This window comes from Schistocerca piceifrons, chromosome 8, assembly GCF_021461385.2.
Source record: "Schistocerca piceifrons isolate TAMUIC-IGC-003096 chromosome 8, iqSchPice1.1, whole genome shotgun sequence".
In the NCBI taxonomy this organism is placed as follows: domain Eukaryota; kingdom Metazoa; phylum Arthropoda; class Insecta; order Orthoptera; family Acrididae; genus Schistocerca; species Schistocerca piceifrons.
The window spans coordinates 207715053-207736265 of NC_060145.1; the positions used below are offsets into that span (position 1 = coordinate 207715053).

At 40.0% G+C, this 21213-nt stretch overlaps 1 protein-coding gene across 1 annotated transcript in view; it reads left to right on the forward strand.

Annotated features, from left to right (window-relative positions):
* LOC124712213 (rhomboid-related protein 2-like) overlaps nucleotides 1-21213 on the forward strand; it is a 94956-nt gene that overhangs the window by 30825 nt on the left and 42918 nt on the right. Inside the window, exons 3-4 of the mRNA XM_047242508.1 lie at nucleotides 4125-4304; nucleotides 15984-16120. Of these exons, the coding sequence (XP_047098464.1) occupies nucleotides 4125-4304; nucleotides 15984-16120 (317 nt within the window). The remainder of the gene's footprint in view (nucleotides 1-4124; nucleotides 4305-15983; nucleotides 16121-21213) is intronic.

A 21213-nucleotide genomic window follows, 5' to 3' on the forward strand; every position in this document is an offset into this window, starting at 1 on the left:
CGCTTCACAGTGTAGGCAGGTCAGTTGGTAAATCACGTGGGTGCTTTCACACGTGGCTCTGCCTTTGATCGTGTACACCTTCCGGGTTACAGGACTGGAATAGGTGGTGGTGGGAGGGTGCATGGGACAGGTTTTACACCGGGGGCGGTTACAGGGGTAGGAGCCAGAGGGTAGGGAAGGTGGTTTGGGGATTTCATAGGGATGAACTAAGAGGTTGCGAAGGTTAGGTGGACGGCGGAAAGACACTCTTGGTGGAGTGGGGAGGATTTCATGAAGGATGGATCTCATTTCAGGGCAGGATTTGAGGAAGTCGTATCCCTGCTGGAGAGCCACATTCAGAATCTGATCCAGTCCCGGAAAGTATCCCGTCACAAGTGGGGCACTTTTGGGGTTCTTCTGTGGAAGGTTCCGGGTTTGAGGAGATGAGGATGTGGCTCTGGTTATTTGCTTCTGTACCAGGTCGGGAGGGTAGTCACGGGATGCAAAAGCTGTTTTCAGGTTGTTGGTGTAATGGTTCAAGGATTCCGGACTGGAGCAGATTCGTTTGCCACGAAGACCAAGGCTGTAGGGAAGGGACCGTTTGATGTGGAATGGGTGGCAGCTGTCATAATGGAGGTACTGTTGCTTGTTGGTGGGTTTAATGTGGACGGACGTGTGAAGCTGGCCATTGGACAGGTGGAGGTCAACGTCAAGGAAAGTGGCATGGGATTTGGAGTAGGACCAGGTGAATCTGATGGAACCAAAGGAGTTAAGGTTGGAGAGGAAATTCTGGAGTTCTTCTTCACTGTGAGTCCAGATCACGAAAATGTCATCAATAAATCTGTACCAAACTTCGGGTTGGCAGGCCTGGGTAACCAGGAAGGCTTCCTCTAAGCGACCCATGAATAGGTTGGCATACGAGGGGGCCATCCTGGTACCCATGGCTGTTCCCTTTAATTGTTGGTATGTCTGGCCTTCAAAAGTGAAGAAGTTGTGGGTCAGGATGAAGCTGGCTAAGGTAATGAGGAAAGAGGTTTTAGGTAGGGCGGCAGGTGATCGGCGTGAAAGGAAGTGCTCCATCGCAGCGAGGCCCTGGACATGCGGAATATTTGTGTATAAGGAAGTGGCATCAATGGTTACAAGGATGGTTTCCGGGGGTAACAGACTGGGTAGGGATTCCAGGCGTTTGAGAAAGTGGTTGGTGTCTTTGATGAAGGATGGGAGACTGCATGTAATGGGTTGAAGGTGTTGATCTACGTAGGCAGAGATGCGTTCGGTGGGGGCTTGGTAACCAGCTACAATGGGACGGCCGGGATGATTGGGTTTGTGAATTTTGGGAAGAAGGTAGAAGGTAGGGGTGCGGGGTGTTGGTGGGGTCAGGAGGTTGATGGAATCGGGTGAAAGGTTTTGTAGGGGGCCTAAGGTTCTGAGGATTCCTTGAAGCTCCGCCTGGACATCAGGAATGGGATTGCCTTGGCAAACTTTGTAAGTAGTGTTGTCTGAAAGCTGACGCAGTCCCTCAGCCACATACTCCCGACGATCAAGTACCACAGTTGTGGAACCCTTGTCCGCCGGAAGAATGACGATGGATCGGTCAGCCTTCAGATCACGGATAGCCTGGGCTTCAGCAGTGGTGATGTTGGGAGTAGGATTAAGGTTTTTTAAGAAGGATTGAGAGGCAAGGCTGGAAGTCAGAAATTCCTGGAAGGTTAGGAGAGGGTGATTTTGAGGAAGAGGAGGTGGGTCCCGCTGTGACGGAGGACGGAACTGTTCCAGGCATGGTTCAATTTGGATAGTGTCTTGGGGAATTGGATCATTAGGAGTAGGATTAGGATCATTTTTCTTCGTGGCAGAGTGATATTTCCAGCAGAGAGTACGGGTGTAGGACAGTAAATCTTTGACGAGGGCTGTTTGGTTAAATCTGGGAGTGGGGCTGAAGGTGAGGCCTTTGGATAGGACAGAGGTTTCGGATTGGGAGAGAGGTTTGGAGGAAAGGTTAACTACTGAATTGGGGTGTTGTGGTTCCAGATTGCGTTGGTCTTCGTGGCAAACGAATCTGCTCCAGTCCGGAATCCTTGAACCATTACACCAACAACCTGAAAACAGCTTTTGCATCCCGTAACTACCCTCCCGACCTGGTACAGAAGCAAATAACCAGAGCCACATCCTCATCTCCTCAAACCCGGAACCTTCCACAGAAGAACCCCAAAAGTGCCCCACTTGTGACGGGATACTTTCCGGGACTGGATCAGATTCTGAATGTGGCTCTCCAGCAGGGATACGACTTCCTCAAATCCTGCCCTGAAATGAGATCCATCCTTCATGAAATCCTCCCCACTCCACCAAGAGTGTCTTTCCGCCGTCCACCTAACCTTCGCAACCTCTTAGTTCATCCCTATGAAATCCCCAAACCACCTTCCCTACCCTCTGGCTCCTACCCCTGTAACCGCCCCCGGTGTAAAACCTGTCCCATGCACCCTCCCACCAGTCCTGTAACCCGGAAGGTGTACACGATCAAAGGCAGAGCCACGTGTGAAAGCACCCACGTGATTTACCAACTGACCTGCCTACACTGTGAAGCGTTCTATGTGGGAATGACCAGCAACAAACTGTCCATTCGCATGAATGGACACAGGCAGACAGTGTTTGTTGGTAATGAGGATCACCCTGTGGCTAAACATGCCTTGGTGCACGGCCAGCACATCTTGGCACAGTGTTACACCATCCGGGTTATCTGGATACTTCCCACTAACACCAACCTGTCAGAACTCCGGAGATGGGAACTTGCCCTTCAGCATATCCTTTCTTCTCGCTATCCGCCAGGCCTCAATCTCTGCTAATTTCTAATTTCAATTTGCCGCCGCTCATACCTCACCTGTCTTTCAACTTCATCTTTGCCTCTGTACATCTGCCCCGACTGACATCTCTGCCCAAACTCTTTGCCTTTACAAATGTCTGCTTGTGTCTGTGTATGTGTGGATGGATATGTGTGTGTGTGCGAGTGTTAGGGGGAAAAAAGGTTTTTCCCCCTAAGGTAAGTCTTTCCGCTCCCGGGATTGGAATGACTCCTTACCCTCTCCCTTAAAACCCATATCCTTTTGTCTTTCCTTCTCCTTCCCTCTTTCCTGACGAGGCAACCATTGGTTGCGAAAGCTAGAATTTTGTGTGTATGTTTGTGTTTGTTTGTGTGTCTATCGACCTGCCAGCGCTTTTGAAATAATATATATGTCTGCTTGTGTCTGTATGTGTGGATGGATATGTGTGTGTGTGCGAGTGTATACCTGTCCTTTTTCCCCCCTAAGGTAAGTCTTTCCGCTCCCGGGATTGGAATGACTCCTTACCCTCTCCCTTAAAACCCACTTCCTTTCGTCTTCCCCTCTCCTTCCCTCTTTCCTGATGAGGCAACAGTTTGTTGCGAAAGCTTGAATTTTGTGTGTGTGTTTGTGTTTGTTTGTGTGTCTATCGACCTGCCAGCGCTTTTGTTCGGTAAGTCACCTCATCTTTGTTTTTTTATATATAATTTTTCCCACGTGGAATGTTTCCTTCCATTATATATATATATATATATATATGCAGACTGAAGTGATGGATGAAAATCTGTACCAAAACCAGGATTTGAACCTGGACCTCCTGCTCACTACACCACCATGGTGCAATGGCTCTGCAAAACTACACGGACTACCCTAGTGAACATCCCTCCTCAATCCAAACACCCATACACACCTCAGCTCACTTGGTATTCCCCCTAAACTTGAACAACATTGCAGAGGCTCTCCAAGTGTACTGGAATAGCACCTCAGCATCAAATGAACCTGGGCTGCTATTCCAATATAAAATATCTGCCTGATAAGCAGGAGACCTGAATTCGATTCTCAGCCTTGGTACAAATTTTCATTCATCACTTCAGACCACATAAATACATCATAGATGTTTGAGAACAAAAAGGCCTCTGAAACCGTATAGTTTCATTTGATTAAATGAGAAATAGTTACAGGACAAAGACATTTCATCTGTAAATATTGCCATGACTCATCCTGTGTGGTTAAGTTTTACCTTTGTCTGATATTTACTGAATGCAAGACATATTACAAAGTTGCTTATCTATTATTATGGTTTTTCTTACTTTTTCTTATACCTTGGTACAGGTGCACATGAAAGAATACAGAAGCTTGTTTGCAGCTGTACTTGGCAAATATATCCGTGCAACTGTAGTTCCACGCCACAGATTATACGAAGTTGATGTAGTAGATGGTACTGGGGAATATGAGGAGCAGTACAGTTGTTGGCCACCAGCTGTTGCCATGATTTTTATCAGTATTGTAGAGGTATGTGAATTTATTATGAATGTATTTGTAGTAAAACTGCTTCTGTCATATTAACAATAACTTCAGCCGACTGCACTAAAATGAAAGAAGAATTTTAATAAAAGACTGTTTAAAAGTAAACTAGATGTCACTGCATAGCTTTTACTATCTTGATGATAGTGAGCAGAAGGGTAGGACAAGTGAGCTGACTGCATGCATTGTATCTTACAATAATTCACAACTGATTAATCAGAGTAAACAGATCACAGAAAATAACTAAAACAGTTATGCCAGCCAGCCCTTATTTCTGATAACTAGAAATTAAACTTTTAAACAAACAAAAAAATGTAAATCTAATTAATTATGTTTAAGAAGGAAAGTTGCTAATCACCATATAGCAGAGACGCTGAGTCGTACTAGGCACAACAAAAAGATTCACACAATTATAGCTTTCGGCCATTAAGGCCTTTGTCAGCAATAGAAACACATACACATAAGCATACACACACTCGTGCAAACGCAACTTGCAAGTTGTAAAATTGTTTACGTTGTGTACATAAAGACAGTTATTTTGTACATGCATACAAAGTACACTGTGCCTGCTCATATTATGACACAGCATGCATGCTTGAGGGGTACCAATAAGATCTAGGAGTAATAACTGGGAAATGATTGTACGTGGAGATTTCAATATAGATTTTGTTTCAGATTTATTTATTTATTTATTTTTTATTTTTTTTAATTGAAGGAAACTGCAGTTCCCAATGTCTAGCTTTGTTTTGACTTGCAGAGTAACATTCCAAGCAAGAATTCTGATTAAATAGATGTGAGCTTCATAATAAATGGTTTATCTGACCAAAATGGTCAAATGCCAGCAATAAAGTATCCCCATCAATCTGGTTTAACTAAAATAGGAGTTTAGAAAAAAATTCACAGAAATACTGACTCAGTTGCACTATTCAAGGAGAAATTACAGGATGAAAAATGGGATGAGTTTACCAGGGACACACAGGGAATGAAGAATTTAGTTACTTTCCTAAAATATTCTTACAACACTATGAGTCCAGTTTTTCTTTACATCAGAACAGGGAAAATGAAAATGGGAAAGCCAAGAAGAATGGTAACTACCTCTAGGTTGCAGACTGGGCTGTTTGCAGTGAAACAGTTGTAAGCCTCTTCCATTATTCTCCTCACTGCTTTTCAGCCTTGTAATATTATAGCTTTTCACTGGCGAACATCATGACTTTTTAAGAGTCTTCCAGGTCTTTGGTAAATCATTTCCATATGGTAACAACAGAAATGTCCCCGGTACCAAACCTTGTGAATCACACATTTAATGTACATTCACTTGCATAGAACTGTTTCCTATAGCTTTTGATGATATATTTTAGTGAACATTCCAGAGATGTGGAATATTTACAATATAATAGGTAATCTAACAATTTTGCAATAATTAGTAATCTGAATTAATAAAACAGTTACTATTGCCAAAAGTGAGTCACATGACTTCCTAAAAATGAAAATAAAACAGTAAAACTACTTGAACTGTTCAAATATCAAAAACTTTCTTGAGAAGAACATGCAAATTATCTGTGCAGCAGAATATATTGTGTACTTTTTTATTATATAAATGAAGGAACAGTGTGAGCAAACAGTTATTGTCCTGCTCATATTTTACTTTCTTCCATTCTCATTTGCATTATGGCATATTGTTCTGTGGCAATTCCTCAGGATCTAAATGTATTTTCAGATGGCAGAAGAAGGCAGGCAGATGTTTAGTTGGATTATCATCCAGAGAGTCCTGCAAAAACCCACTTTGAATTTCTCAGCATAATGACAGCATGGCAGAGAAAATTTTTCAATAAGCTACCATACTGAGCTCTTACAGTAACACGAAATAAATATAAGAGCATATTACAAACACAGCTAAAATGCAGTGAATTCTACTCAATTGAAGAATTCCTAGAAAGTAATAATCATAAGATATGTTTTTCCTAAGTGATAATTAAAATTGTTTACTTCTTAAATAAGCTAGTTATTTTATGTGTTATTTTTTATATGTAAATGATTATTGTATGAAACTTGACACCAATGTAAACTTTTATCAAGCCAATCGTATGAAAAATACTGAAAGGCAAATATTCTGTTCTAGTCGAATTACATTTTGTCAATCCTAATTTCTTTTTATTGTTGCAAGAATAAGGTTCAGTCAGTGCTTTCACAAGTAGTTGTGGCTAGTGATTATGGCCATTGTGGTTTCTTGATGGTGGAATTGGTTGCTGTCTGCAAACTACTGGAAGCTCCTTTGTCCACTTTCAATCACCTTCATATTGTTGTTGCAGATTTTTCTGATGATGAAGTGACAGGGTGGTCTTCAATTTATGCAAATGTGCTGTGTAAATTTATCTAATGTGATCCCCAGACTGGTATCAGGTGATCATCTAATGGAGTTGTCAGTTTGTTCACAGATCTGGAGCTGTTTTATGAGGAAAACAACTGAAAGACTAGCCACATATTTCTAACAGACAGGTGTGAGACACTGTCTTTTGATGATACTGAGATGGAGTCTGTAGGCCTTGCTCTCTTTCTTGCGTGGTGGTCAAGTTCTGCGTAGCTTTAGAGAGGACTACTATTAATATTAGGCAGTTTGAATATTAGGAACATAACAGGTGTTCTTACCAAAGTAGGTTAGGTTCAGGAAATATCATCTTTCAGATGGAAGTAGACATCCCAAGAGAAAGTGAGGCTACTTGTCTATGAGCTGCAATTTGTTACTGATGCTAGCACCAGTGACTTCTGTCACCTGGGATCTGAAATAATTGTTAGTCTTATGCGAAGGCTGGCTGAAGTGGTGAAATGTATACATTGGCAGTAGTGTCTCAGAATAGCTGTCAATTTGCAGCATCATTCTGAGTACTGACATGGTCCTCTAGTCTGAATTTGAATGGAGAATCTAAACCAGAGAAACTTCTGATTTTATGATGAGGTTTGCTGTAGATTCTTCAACCTGGTCTGTAGGATGGAGATTTGTCAGTCTGGATAAGTCAAGTGTCCACTATTCACCAGAAATGGCTGTTCAGGTGAAATATAGATTAATGTAGGTTAAATAAAACCCCTAATTTCCCCAAAGAAAACCAGTCATCAGATAAACCATTTAATGTAGCTGTCTGGATAGCACATGCAGACGATGATATTCATAAAATATTAGTTGTTAACTGCCAGTGCATTGGCAGTAGAACGCTTGATCTTACATTTCTCCAGAAAGCAGTTGTCTCTGCATTATATTACAAACTGAGGGTAGATTGAACACTAAAGGAGAAAGTAAAGAAATTCTTAAGACCCTATTCAGAAGGTTTGAGTTTTTGCACAAAAGTTTTCCTTATGGAAGTCATATATTCAAAAGATTTCCCAGTGCACTGAAAATATTGAGATAGATAAGATGCAGTGGATGTCAAGTGGGTTGTTATCTGAAAGAGTCAATCTGAAAATGTATGCTTTCCACTAGAAACTAAATACTTTTAATTATTGCTAATGAACTGTAAACAGCAGTGACACTTCATTGACACATTTCTTTTTTTGTAGCAAAGTGTCCACTTGTATATGACCCCCACCCCCCAAGTTGCTTTACAGTTGTGTACCTTTCTTCTGAATTATCTCCTCAAAGTAAAAGACACAATGTCTCCAATCACTTTGAATAACCTTTCATGTCATTTAAGCTAAGTACACTTTTTAACTTACTTGTCTGAAATTCTCATCATCTCTACCAGTGATCTTCAGCACCATTAAATGGCCTGTTTTAGCACTTGTAAGCCTAAAAGCTCATCTACCATCTTCTTGTCATCCATCTCCTCTACTAACTCATATTCATTCACAAAAATGGAGGAAAGATATTTGGATATTCGGAAATACTACTATCTTTCTAGCAATTTATTTTCATTGAAAAATTTACTTTTTACACATCAGTTGTTAATCCAACAGAGGTAGTAGAATAGGTACCATAATATTTCCAGCAGAAATGTTTTGACACTTGGTGCATTATGAAGAAGCAAAATAAGTTCATAATACACGACTCTATTGCCACATTACCATTAACTGCAAATTAAATTAATAACAAAAAAGTGATGAAACATTAACCAAAACTGTGAGTAAATTGCTCACAAAAAATTTAATACATCCCTATTTATTATTTAGATAAATTATTTTGGAAATTACAAAAATTTCTTATGGGGCAGACCACTTCAGTAATGCAGTTCTTACAATGATCACTGCACTGTCTGCAATGCTTCTGTTTCATGACCACTCCATAACCAGGAACAGGTTCAGCTTCATTATTCCAGAGACAATAGTGAGTGTAGCTTATGTGACTTGTGGTGCTCTTATGTTTAATTTATATTCTTTTGCCTGCATCCAACATGCCACATGATCTAAGTGAGAATTGTTCACATTGATAAAAATTTAGTAGTGACAGTGTGAATACTATGATCCACAGTAGAAGAAAGGCAGTGTAAGTGCTATATACTTTTTTACCCCAATAGACACAAAAACCAAGGAGACAGAAAACTGAGGAGAAAACCAAAGAAATAACTCAAACAAAGTTAAATGTAACTGAAGGTGTTGCCACATCATCCGTCACATAAGCACAAAGAAAGCCCACCCTTTCGATAACATGTTTGACTGCTTGAATGCCATGCAGTGCTCCTCTGGTAAGTGGAGATCCTGGAATGAAAGGAAATTTGTACTGAACTGTCCTGCCCACTCTCATGCATACCAGCACCGGAGTGGGTGAGTGAGAGTGCCCTTTGAGAGGAGAAGAGCATCATGACATGCAAGTGTCTGTGGCAGTTGACACCATTGGTGATGATACCAGGGTGGCTGGAGGGATATCAGGGTGAAGGCCTGGTCAGTGGGGTAGGGTCTGAAAGCAGGCATCAGCTGATGGAGAGGCTGCCCCATGTGCAGTGTCATCTGACAGGAGCAGATTGGCTAGTTTTATCTGTTTGATGGAAACCCTGTTTGATTGGTATTAATTAATAGTGCCATTGCATGAATGTCTCTTTCTAAGACTGGAAAGTAGTCAGCACAAGGTGGCTGCAAGGGTGCTTTTGTGACATCTGTCTGGAGCATTACATGCTTACATTGACTGAGGTCTTCATGAATGAAAATGGAAGGGTTTTTACAGCAAGATGCCTCTGGAGGTCAGAAATTAGGAATGCAGTTACTCATTTTGTAGCATCAATGAGCAAGGACCTTCACAAGGCAGCCCTCTTATTGTACGGAGAGAAGCTCCAATCGAAGCATATGTTATTCATCAAGTTTGTGAGGCATTCTCTCTTATGAGAACAAACTTGTATCTCATATTAAGGAAATCTTGAAAGAAGCACCTTCCAGAATAAAAATTTACCACCTTTCCTACTAATCACTAGATAGGGTTCTTGGCTGAAATCTGCTATGTTTATCTTTCATAAATTTTTGGCTGTGTGCAGATATTAAGATGCTTTGCTAGATGACTTATCTGTTGCTAGGAAGTCTATAGAAACATTGGGTAAACAAGAAATGCAAGATGAACTGTATGTCATAAGGGACACTCATTCCTGACAATTAGCATGGGGAAACTGAAGAAAGAGTGTTTCTAGAAAGTAGTCCTGTAGATCATTTTAACAGACATGAAGGATGTGCTTAAATATATAAGAAAACAGAACTTGAACAAAGCTTAACTGAAGACTCTGATGCAGAGTATGTGGCAATGAAATATATTAATTATTGTTTAAAAATGGAATATGTACCTCTTGCATCTGTTGATATCAGTGTTTCCTTTTCTATTTACTAACATTGGGTGAGTTATCACAGATGCAATCTCACTTAAAAAAAAAAAAAAATTGAAATTTTATTTCTTTTCAACATTTTTATTGGATGTTGATTCCAACCAATCCTACTGAGATTATATAGTTGATTTAACAATTAATGAAATCCACATACACTATATTGCAGGGAACACAGATTATAAAAAATATTTATTCTGCAGTTATTACTTAACAGAAAAAAATCGAATACAACAAAACACATAGTTGTTTCCAACACCCCCCACAAGTTCTTGAGAAATTAATTCATGAACACTGAAAGCCCCATGCTTAGCAGCACCACTGATGCTTAATCTTTGGCCATGTCATCATAAAAAAATCAGCTTGCTGTTTGTTTGGTACTGACTAGCTTGCTACTGAACTTTCCCTGCAATAATTAACTCATTATGAAGTGTTGCCTCATGTCAGTGTGGTTTGGTCAAGCGTGATGTGCACCATTGTGACTCAGTGCAGAAGCATCTGTATTTCCAAAGCATACACTGGCTTTTCGCTGTGTGTAATACAGAGTTCTCAGCGTAACCCCCGAAAGTATACTGCTTCTTGCACTGCTGTTGACAGGGCCTTTGTAGTTGACAGGGTAACCATTTGTTGCTATTTTGAATTCCATGAAACTGCTGCCTCAGCTAACTTTGAAAACACGACCAGTCGATGATCATCATTGATTGAGATCTGATGCATTATCGACATGATAGATGCCTTCAGTTTCAATTGTTCCTTTTTTTGGGAAGTTAGTCCTACATAGACTGTGCCTTTCATGTGTTTCATAATTCACTTTACTGCTTCCCACTGGATTTTTTGATAATCATAGTTGTATCTACCTACAACCCCAATATGCACTGTCCAGTCTTGTGCTTTGAACCAAATATAGGAGTGACCTAGTGAATTGCTAATAAGGAATGATATGTAATACAAGTTCTTTCTCAAATGAATGGCTTGCTGACAAGAAATGCAATGTAAGACAAGTTTTTCCTCAATTGCCAATTTTTTTTCACATTTTTTGCAGCTTCAAATGAGGTTTGAGTGGATGTGAAACCAGATTGCAACCTTCCATACCAAATTTCTTGAGTAAGTTTGCTGCATATTTTTTTTTTTTTTGATCAGTGCTAATCATTTCTTCTTTTTCGTTTTGTTTCATTCTCATGCCAAGACACCAACAGAGTGAGCTGCGATGTGTCATTTACACACATCAAAAAAAGTTTTGCATCACCCCAGTTCCCTGACCTCCTGAAGATAGACGTTAACTGTATCACAGACACAGTCCTTTTGACTGTTCAGAAATGTCACTAAACCCACACAAAGATGTAAGCAACCATGCATGAGCAGCACCTATTAGACGAAGGGGGTCCAAAGGCCAATCAGTTCAAGTCATTCCAGCAGGAAAGGAGGTACATGGCTTGTGTTGTCTGTAGTTCAACCATGCTTAGACAGCAATACCGTTGTTCAATTGCATTCACATTGTTACTTTGTGCCAGGAAGGGCTCTCAAGAGGGGGTGTCCAAGTGTCTCGGAGTGAACCACAGTGATGTTGTTCAGACATGGGAGAGATACAGAGAGACAGGAACTGTTGATGACATGCCTCACTCAGGCCACCCAAGGGCTACTACTGCAGTGGATGACCGCTACCTATGGATTGTGGCTCAGAGGAACACTGACAGCAATGCCACCTTGTTGAATAATGCTTTTCATGCAGCCACAGGACACGTGTTACGACTCAAACTGTGTGATGCGCAACTTCACTCCCGACTTCCTTGGCGAGGTCCATCTTCGCAACCATGACACCATGCAGAACAGTACAGATGGGCCCAACAACATGCCAAATGAACTGCTTAGGATTGGCACCATTTTCTCTTCACCAATGAGAGTCACATTTGCCTTCGACCAGACAATTGCCAGAGACGTGTTTGGAGGCAACTCGGTCAGGCTGAATGCCTTTGACAGACTGTCCAGTGAATGCAGCAAAGTGGAGGTTCCCTGTTGTTTTGGGGTGCCATTATGTGGGGCCAGCACATGCTGCTGGTGGTCATGGAAGGCGCCGTAACGGCTGTAAGATATGTGAATGCCATCCTCCAACCGATAGCGCAACCATATAGGCAGCATATTGGCAAGATATTCGTCTTCATGGATGACAGTTCACGCCCCCATCATATACATCTTGTGAATGTCTTCCTTCAGGATAATGATGTCGCTCGACTAGAGTAGCCAGCATGTTCTCCAGACATGAAAGCTATCGAAAATGTCTGGGATAGATTGGAAAGGGCTGTTTATGGATGACATGACCCACCAACCAATCTGAGGGATCTACACCAAATCGCCATTGAGGAGTGAGATAATCTGGACCAACAGAGCCTTGATGAACTTGTGGATAGTATGCCACGATGAATACAGGTATGCATCGATGCAGGAGGACGTGCTACTGGGTATTAGGGGTACTGGAGTGTACAGCAATCTGGACCACCACCTCGGAAGGTCTTGCTTTATGGTGGTACAACATGCAATGTGTTGTTTTCAAGAGCAATAAAAAGGGTGGAAATGATGTTTATATTGATCTTTATTCCAATTTTCTGTACAAGTTCCGCAACTCTCAGAACTGAGGTAATGCAAAACTTTTTTTGATGTGTGTGAATTGATTCATTAATTTTTTCTTCAGTTCTTTATTCCATCTATTATTTCCATTTGAAAAGGTCATCATGTTGCCTATATAAACAACCAGAATGAGTATAATGTTGCCTCTCAATTCTGTGGTAAATGCAGGGACCATATTCTGATTTTTTAAGTTCATTTTACATAATGTTACATCCAACTTCTGACATGGTACCAAACATTTGATGAATATTTTAGACACTAAATTGTCGTCATTAGTTGGTAAGCCTTTGTCTGCCAAGGAGCTGCTGCATGATCACCAAGAATTGGGGCATGAAGGTTGGAATTTGGTGGATGGTGTCACCTGGGCCCAAACAGACTGGACACACTCGAAATCCCTGGAAAAGCAGATCACTAAGTCTGGGAACCAATACTAAGCTCTATCAAGGAGCAACGGTGCAAGCAGACACAAGATCATTCTGTGATGGCCACCGAAGAGACACTGAAACCCCCCACCACTGAACATGCCATGTGCCATCAGCACATGGAATCAAACCTGGACCCTCAAGAGAAATACTAGTGGCAGAGAGCAGACAGATCATTGCATCAGCACCAACTGATGATGGTGGAATGATTATTCACTGAAATATCATGGGCATTCAACAGTATTATCTGGTTGGACACATGACAGCCCTCCAAAGGCATTCTAAAATAGCTTAAGCGTCTGGTTTATGTCTTCCTCTCAACTAGAAGCCTGAGGATCATGATCTGTTCTGGGTGAGATGCTGCAAATTGTGATTACTGCTTCTGTAGTGAAGGAAGGGCTAGCTGTCTGCACTAGCTCAGTTAGCTGTCTGAAGACAGGTGCCATTTATGCTGACACAATGCACGATTTGTGGCTAGTTGCATTAAGTGCATTCAATGGCTGCCAGCAGAGTCTACTCCCCATCTCAGATGAGACCTACAGCAAACATACTAAGTGTACACAGGTTTTCTTTTTTGATTTGCCAGTGATTTTCCTGATGGGCTCACATTACTTGCCTGGTGTTGGACTCCTGGTGATCAACATACGCACCCTCTGTGCATGTTCAGACTTCGCAATATCATCTACAGGGCCAACAGTCGAGATATCCCACCCTGGCTCTGATCTATCAGTAGTGGCAGTAATCCATGTCTGTTGCTAAGGCATAAAGAGACAGCTGTGTGACTGACATCCACATTCACTTTGTACTCAGTATTTGTGAATTCACCTCATCTGCCATTTACATTCACACTTGGGAGTTGATGAACTGTCCATGTTATATATATGAGAAGCATCATCCTAGTTTCGAGAGGACACCAGAGATTTCTCGTCTTAAGTACCCCAACAACACTGCAGGCCTCGGAAGCAGCCTGAATCATATCAACAGTGGTCAGCACAGCTCCTAGCTGCTTCCAGGTAGTGGTCAATTTCCATTGTACCTGCTGAGCTGGCATCTCCTTTTGTCTTCTCATTTCTACTACCAACAACATTACATTTCAGAAATTCCTGATAGCAAAGTGTCAAAGTGGCATTTATTGCAAAGGCTTGAAACAGTCTAACTGGCACTTGAAAGATGAAGAAAGAATATGAAAAAGAACTTCAGGGAATTTATTAAATGGAATAAAACAGAATGAGTGAAGCTAATTATCAAAATTTTTAACCAACACAAAGTCATAAATCTGTGTAGTAGGTCAAATTTTGTTTCTGGAAGTAACAGACACTGAATATCAATTACTTTCACAACAAAATGGAAAAGGAATAACTCAGTGCCAGAACTTTGACTCTTTCACTCACCTTAGAATGACTATTGTTGAGGCAGTAATCCACAACAGCACATTTTTCAGGCTGTAAAAGCAACATGTGTGATCAACATTACTGAATCTCTGACAAATTGTTCCCATGAACTGTCTGATGAGTAAAAGGCCGGATCCGTTGGGACTCTTGTAAATCCAAGCATCATGGATCATCAAATGACCATTTAAGAAATCTAGAAGTGCTGCAGTCTTCAGTAGAGAGCAATAGTTTACTGTAACTTAGTGCCTATTGATGATCCAGCCTACCCGTGAGAAAATACTTCCTTTGAAGAAACTTCTGATCTCAGTTGTGTTAGAAGCAGTGTACACTTGCCTAATGAAGGATTTAATTAAATGTGGTGTTGGTTACAGCCTTGAGAAATGAAAGAATATAATCTTTGCTTTGATTCCCTCTCAAAGATATAACTACAGTACTATGTCCATCATCAGACCAATAACTTCGGATATTTAGAGTGTTTGACCTTACATGCTATTCATTGACTGGTTACAAGAAGTTCATATAAACTTCTTTGCCACCCATCAAATAAATGTATCCAGGGCATGAACATTGATGACTGCATGTGTCACGGCACGGCCTTCATGCTTAATTGGCTGGATGTGCATGGTGCACCTTTGGTCTGTAGTTTCAATTAAAAGATGGGTGGAACATGTAGAGCTGAAACATTAATGAAGTAACTGGATTTTCTACAGCTGCATACCTGAAATATAATTAGAGTCTCATATATAAGTTTTTATGTAACTCATGCTCTCTCTCTCTCTCATCCTCTCCTCCCCCCCCCCCCCCCACACACACACACACAAAATACCAGAACACCAGAGAAACAGAAATACATCACTAATTACAGCAAACATTTTCTAAGTAATCAATACGAAAATCTATAGTTTGAAATATTTGTCTCTATTATGAAAAGGATAGAGTGCTACAGCAGAGATGTTGAGTTTTAGATAGGGACAACAAAAAGACTGCCAAACAAGTAAGCTTTCAGTCAAAAATGCCTTCATCGGAACGTACACACACACACACACACACACACACACACACACACACACACACACACACATATATGACCACACTTTCTGCCAGCCAGAGACTGTGGTCATACGTGTGTGAGGTGCGTTTGCATGTGTGTGTGTGTGTGTGTGTGTGTGTGTGTGTGTGTGTGTGTGTGTGTGCGTGTGTGTGTGTGTTTCCACCTGCATGTGTGTATGTGTGTGTACATTGTCTAATTCCAATGAAGGCCTTTTTGGCTGAAAGCTTCCTTGTTTGGCAGTCCCTTTGCTGTGCCTATCTGTGACCCAACATCTCCACTATATGGTGAGCAGCAGTCTATCCGTCTATCCTTTCCATAATATTGCCATTGTACCATCCTGAATTTTTCTAATATTTGTCTGTGGTGGATAAGATGCTCTGTTTTTCTTTGTGTAGGTTATAACATTTCTCTGGGATGTTATTGCTGTGGGAACTATGGCAGCAAATGGCCCTGCTGCTACTGCTCTTATGTATAATCCTCATAAGAGATATGAAGCATGGCGTTACCTTACATACATGTTTGTTCACGTTGGGTGAGTTTCTCCTCTAATAATATATACAGAAAAATTATTATGTGTGACTTCTTAAACTTTTTCATTAGTTACTATTTTGTACCAGTGCACCATTTTTTATTCTGTTTTCTCCAACAAATAGTACTGCTTAGATCCACTTGAACCTCTATAGACATACAATATTTATGTTTTTTACTGCACATGTATCTACATTTAATGTAGTCCTTAGAATAAGCCTGTTATTGATTCTGTGCACTGCACTGCAGCTTTAAATTACTTTGACAAACCATACATGGTCATGACTATGTGTCTGCAAATGAACAATCTTGAAATCTCAAGGCCTGTTGTATTTTCACATGCCATTATATTTCTCAGAATTTGACAAAATCACTGAAAATGCTACTTGGCAACAGAGCAATAGACACATGTCCGTCATTCAGGAACATGACTATCAGAACCTTTGTCTCTCTGCGAAGCAGAATATTGCATGGAACTGAGAGTGGAGTACGATTCTGTGGAAGTGTCAATAGTTCAGAGGATACTGTTCATTGCATTCCATTACAAGTGGGACTTCACAAAAGATGACCTAGCTATCCATTCTTGTTACCCTCGTGAAATCAGCAGTTTATATAAAAACTGCCACAGTTAAACCATCATTGGAGTACAGAACAAGAATTTAAATTGTTAGATCAGATGAGTCATGCTTCCAATTACATAATGTTAATTTCATTTTTGTACATTCTACCTTCCAGAAGAACACTTGTGCAGTAAGATGTACATAGACTGGCAGTTATAGTGTTATATTATGGTGACATTCATCTGGTCCACCTTGGGGCCTGTGGTTGTTCAGATGCTGCCATGAAAACTGGACTTTACAAATATTAGAGCTAACCATTTATATACTTTCTTGATGTATGTCTTCTCTATCACATGTGTAATTAAAAAAAATAAAAAAAAACAGTTATTAATCAACATTTCAAAGCCAAAATGATTCTATAGTGGTTTTGGAAGTATGGTAATGACTTCCATTTGACGTTATGGGCACTTAATTTACCAGGCAAAGCTCACTCATCTATGGTAAACTTTAAGCTCAGAGTTCAAAGCTAAGAAATGTGACTCATCATAACTTACAATAATTATATGATGGTGCTTAGGCACTTAATGCCTTCCTCATTTCACTATATACTGTTATGTTTTGGAATACTTACTATGACAAATTGCAACTGTCTTGCTTGAAAAAGATGAGGTAACACTGTATTAGATGGTAGACTTAGCTTGACAGGAACAAGAGCATTATAAAATAAGGGAAACACAACCACTCACCTATATTGCATCAATGTGTGGAGCACAGAAATGTACAACAGAAAGCAGCATTCACACCAGCTTTCAAGCACTATCTCTTTTTATAGGAAAAGGACACATCCACCCACCCTCCCACCCACCCACCCACCCACCCACACACACACACACACACACACACACACACACATGTGTGTACTTTTGCTAGAAAAAGAGCTAGTGCTCAAAAGCTAGTGTGAATGCTGTTTTTTTGCACTTTTGTGCTCTACACATCAATCTGCTTTAGGTGAGTGGTTGCTTTTCTGTTTATTTCAGGTGTTGCTCCATCCAGGAATTTCCATTATTGTTTAAGAGCTTTATAATGAGGATGAATTGCTTATTTAGCTTGTAGAGTATGTACTGTAGTTAACTTGAATGAACTGCAAGTATTCATGGTGTGATCTTTACATAACATAGCCAATACCAATGAGAGATTACAGTTCTACTTGAGCTGCCAACGTGTTATGCTGTTCAAACCTGGAACTCAAACCCAGATATCTGCCTGTTATGGGCAGTGTTCTATCATTTGAGCTAAAATGGTATTATCTGAAAGAAACAGGTACCTACATATGAGTCAAAATTCAACACACAGGCTTAGCTTGTCAAGTATGATCTACACAGTTTGTACACTGCAAGTTGTCAGTATCTCAGATACATGTTGCCACCCAGGAATTTTCATATGGACAAGCAACCAGTTTCATTAATTTTATTCTCCCTGTTGTGGACTGACTGCCTTGTTTATTTACTGCAACATGTTCTATCATACTGCAACAAGAACCAGTCAAACAGATTTTAGTTGATAAAGTACTGTTGAAGGCCAATCCTTATGGCTGTTCAACAAAGATGACATCCAGTTTCCCATTCTGTTCCAGCACACCTTCTGTGCCATTTGCTTCACACATAATAGATCTTTTATGTTACTTCTTTTCCATTTACTAACTTATGCCATGTGTTTAGCTGCAGCAACTAGTTCTAGCTGTAATCTACTAATTGTTTTATCAAAAGGTACACATATTTATGTTTTGTGCATTGTACATTTGTTTTATAATCCGTTCTCTGTCTACAGACTTACCAATGTCATGTTTTCTATTAAATAAAGAAAAAAGTAAAGGTAACCTCTCACCATATATTACTTGCTCACTTTATGAAGATTTACAGCTCAGTGGCTGATAGGACTAGCTTTTTCAGCTGAAGGTGTATGACTTCAGACCAATATTCAGTTGTTTCCACTCACTATCAACCTTAAGCACTCCGTCTTCAGGCCACAAGTGGCCCATCATGACCATCTGACCACCGTGTCATCCTCAATTGAGGATGCAGACAGGAGGGGCGTTTGGTCAGCACACCGCTCTCCCGGTCGTTATGATGGTTTTCTTTGACCGGAGCTGCTACTATTCACTTGAGTAGCTCCTCAGTTTGCATCATGAGGCTGAGTGCACCCCACTACCAACCTTTGCGTTCAATAATGTCTGCAACGTGTATCTTCATAGAACCCGTCAACAAATTTATTCAATTTCATATTCATTTACATATAATATTTCTTTGATCTCTAATTCAATGTATATGTCAGTGTTTGTTTATGACTATGCAGAGTAGCTGAACACATTATTGTCAGACAATTATGGGTTTTGTGTCACAAAGCTACACCCATGGTTTGAATCAGCTACTACCATGTCACCATGCCATAACTTTTCATAAGTGAACAAGTAATAGCTTTGGTTTTGAGGGGTTAACAGACATACAAACAAGACTGAAGTCATTTTTAAGCTTTCAGACAAAGCTCTGAGCTTACTAACAAAAAGTACATGTGTACAAACATTGTCTCCTCCTGCTGGGTTCAGAGGGTGGTTTGGAAGAGAAGAGCAAGGTAGAGGGGATCAGAAGGGAAGGGTTGATGCCCATCACTTCCATCAGCAGCTAGCTCTTGTAATTTATTTAACTTGTGAATATTACTTCTTGAACCACAATGGCTGCATGGTTACCAAAGTCATTAATTACTAATTGAGTGATTATGCAAATAACACAAATTCATTTACTGCATTCTTAAACACCGCCAACATAAATACAATGTAGCATTATGATCTGTGTGTTTCTATTAATCTGCTTTCCCTAAGTTAAGAAATTTCTGTGCCACAGAACAAACATCAGCCTACACTTGAGTGTAGTTGATGTAAGAGTTTTCATTCATTATGATAAGTTGGCCATTCTCTAAAAACTTCTACACTGAAGCATACACTGTTTTTAATTTCTTCTAACTTATTGATGATTATGTGAATTACTGAATGTACTTCTACAATAATGGAATAATAAATTTACCTTCTATTTTATGCTTAGATGAGGCTACACTAATCTTCACAATACCCTTACAGGGTGTAGAAAATGGAGGATGGGAGCTGACAGTTAGGGGAGTAGTGGAGGCTGCCCTGATGCAGGCAGGGAAAGTTGCATGTGACACATAATGAAACAGAGAAATGGGTTGTGATAGAGGCTGGGGAGGGGGAATAGGAAAAAGGAGATTGTGGAGACAAAGGCACATGTGCACATTAATAGAGTGACGTGCGGGGGCATGATAACAGGGGTGGATGTGGATATAGAACATGGACTAGCGGAGCTTGATGCCAGGATGATTGCGGGATTGAAGGATTTGTTATAAGAACAGTTCCCATCTATGCAATTTAGATGGCATTCATAATGCATCACCCATTGAAGTCATGTACATTGTTGTAAAAAGCTTCCAAAATAGAAGAATTCCTTGCCCAGATCCCAGTTGATAGATACCACAATTACTAATTCTGGCAAAGTTAAATTGCTATCTTCAGATATGTAAGTGTTACAAGGTCCATAATTACCATACATAATTTCTTACAAACCATTCGATACTTGAATCATAAAGCCACTATGTGTACATTGTCTTCTGACCATTGAAAACATGGAGGTAAACTGTGAAATTAAAAATATTATGTAAAAAAATGCAAATTTTTTTTATAATTACTGCAGAGTCATAGACTACGATAATGTTTACCTAACAGAAAAGACAATCCCCACACAACAGTAAGTACACTAAAATTAAAGCCATAACTGTGTCAGCAAGGTGTTGAGGTATCAGATACAACAAGTAGAGCACTTCACTACTGTCAGATGTGTGTATATTGGTAACCATCTCAGAACTGCTGAAAAGTTGTTAAATAAATTACATAATAATATAGAACCCCAACAGGTGGCAGAGTCTCAACAAAACATATAATGTAAGAACAACATTAAGCTATATACAAAGTATATCAATTGTTTGCATCAACACCAAGATTACAAAATTATTGCAACATTATAGCACACGCAGTATTTTTTGTGATCATACTGATTGAAAAATCTTTAGTGAAACTAATTCACATCTTCTTTACATTTGAAAAGATATGCCAGCATCAAGAAATAATACAATCTGAAGATAAAATACAGTAATAGCAATATATAAATATATACTTTTTTAAATACAATACAAAAATAAAGCTTGTTTAGGTACATGATGTCATGCAATTACAAAATCTTCTAGATGATAGCAGAACAGCATGAGTTGCATAACCATATAAATTACAATATTGACAATATGCACAGAAGCTGGAGCCATGATTATTGGTGGTCAAAATTTTATGTGAGATGCAGCAAGATAGTAATAGTGATGATGACAAGCCACATGAGACAGCATTAGACATTGTGAAAAGCTCGTTAACAAATTATTAAGGCTTTTAACATAATTATAACATAAGCAGTGGCAAATCAAA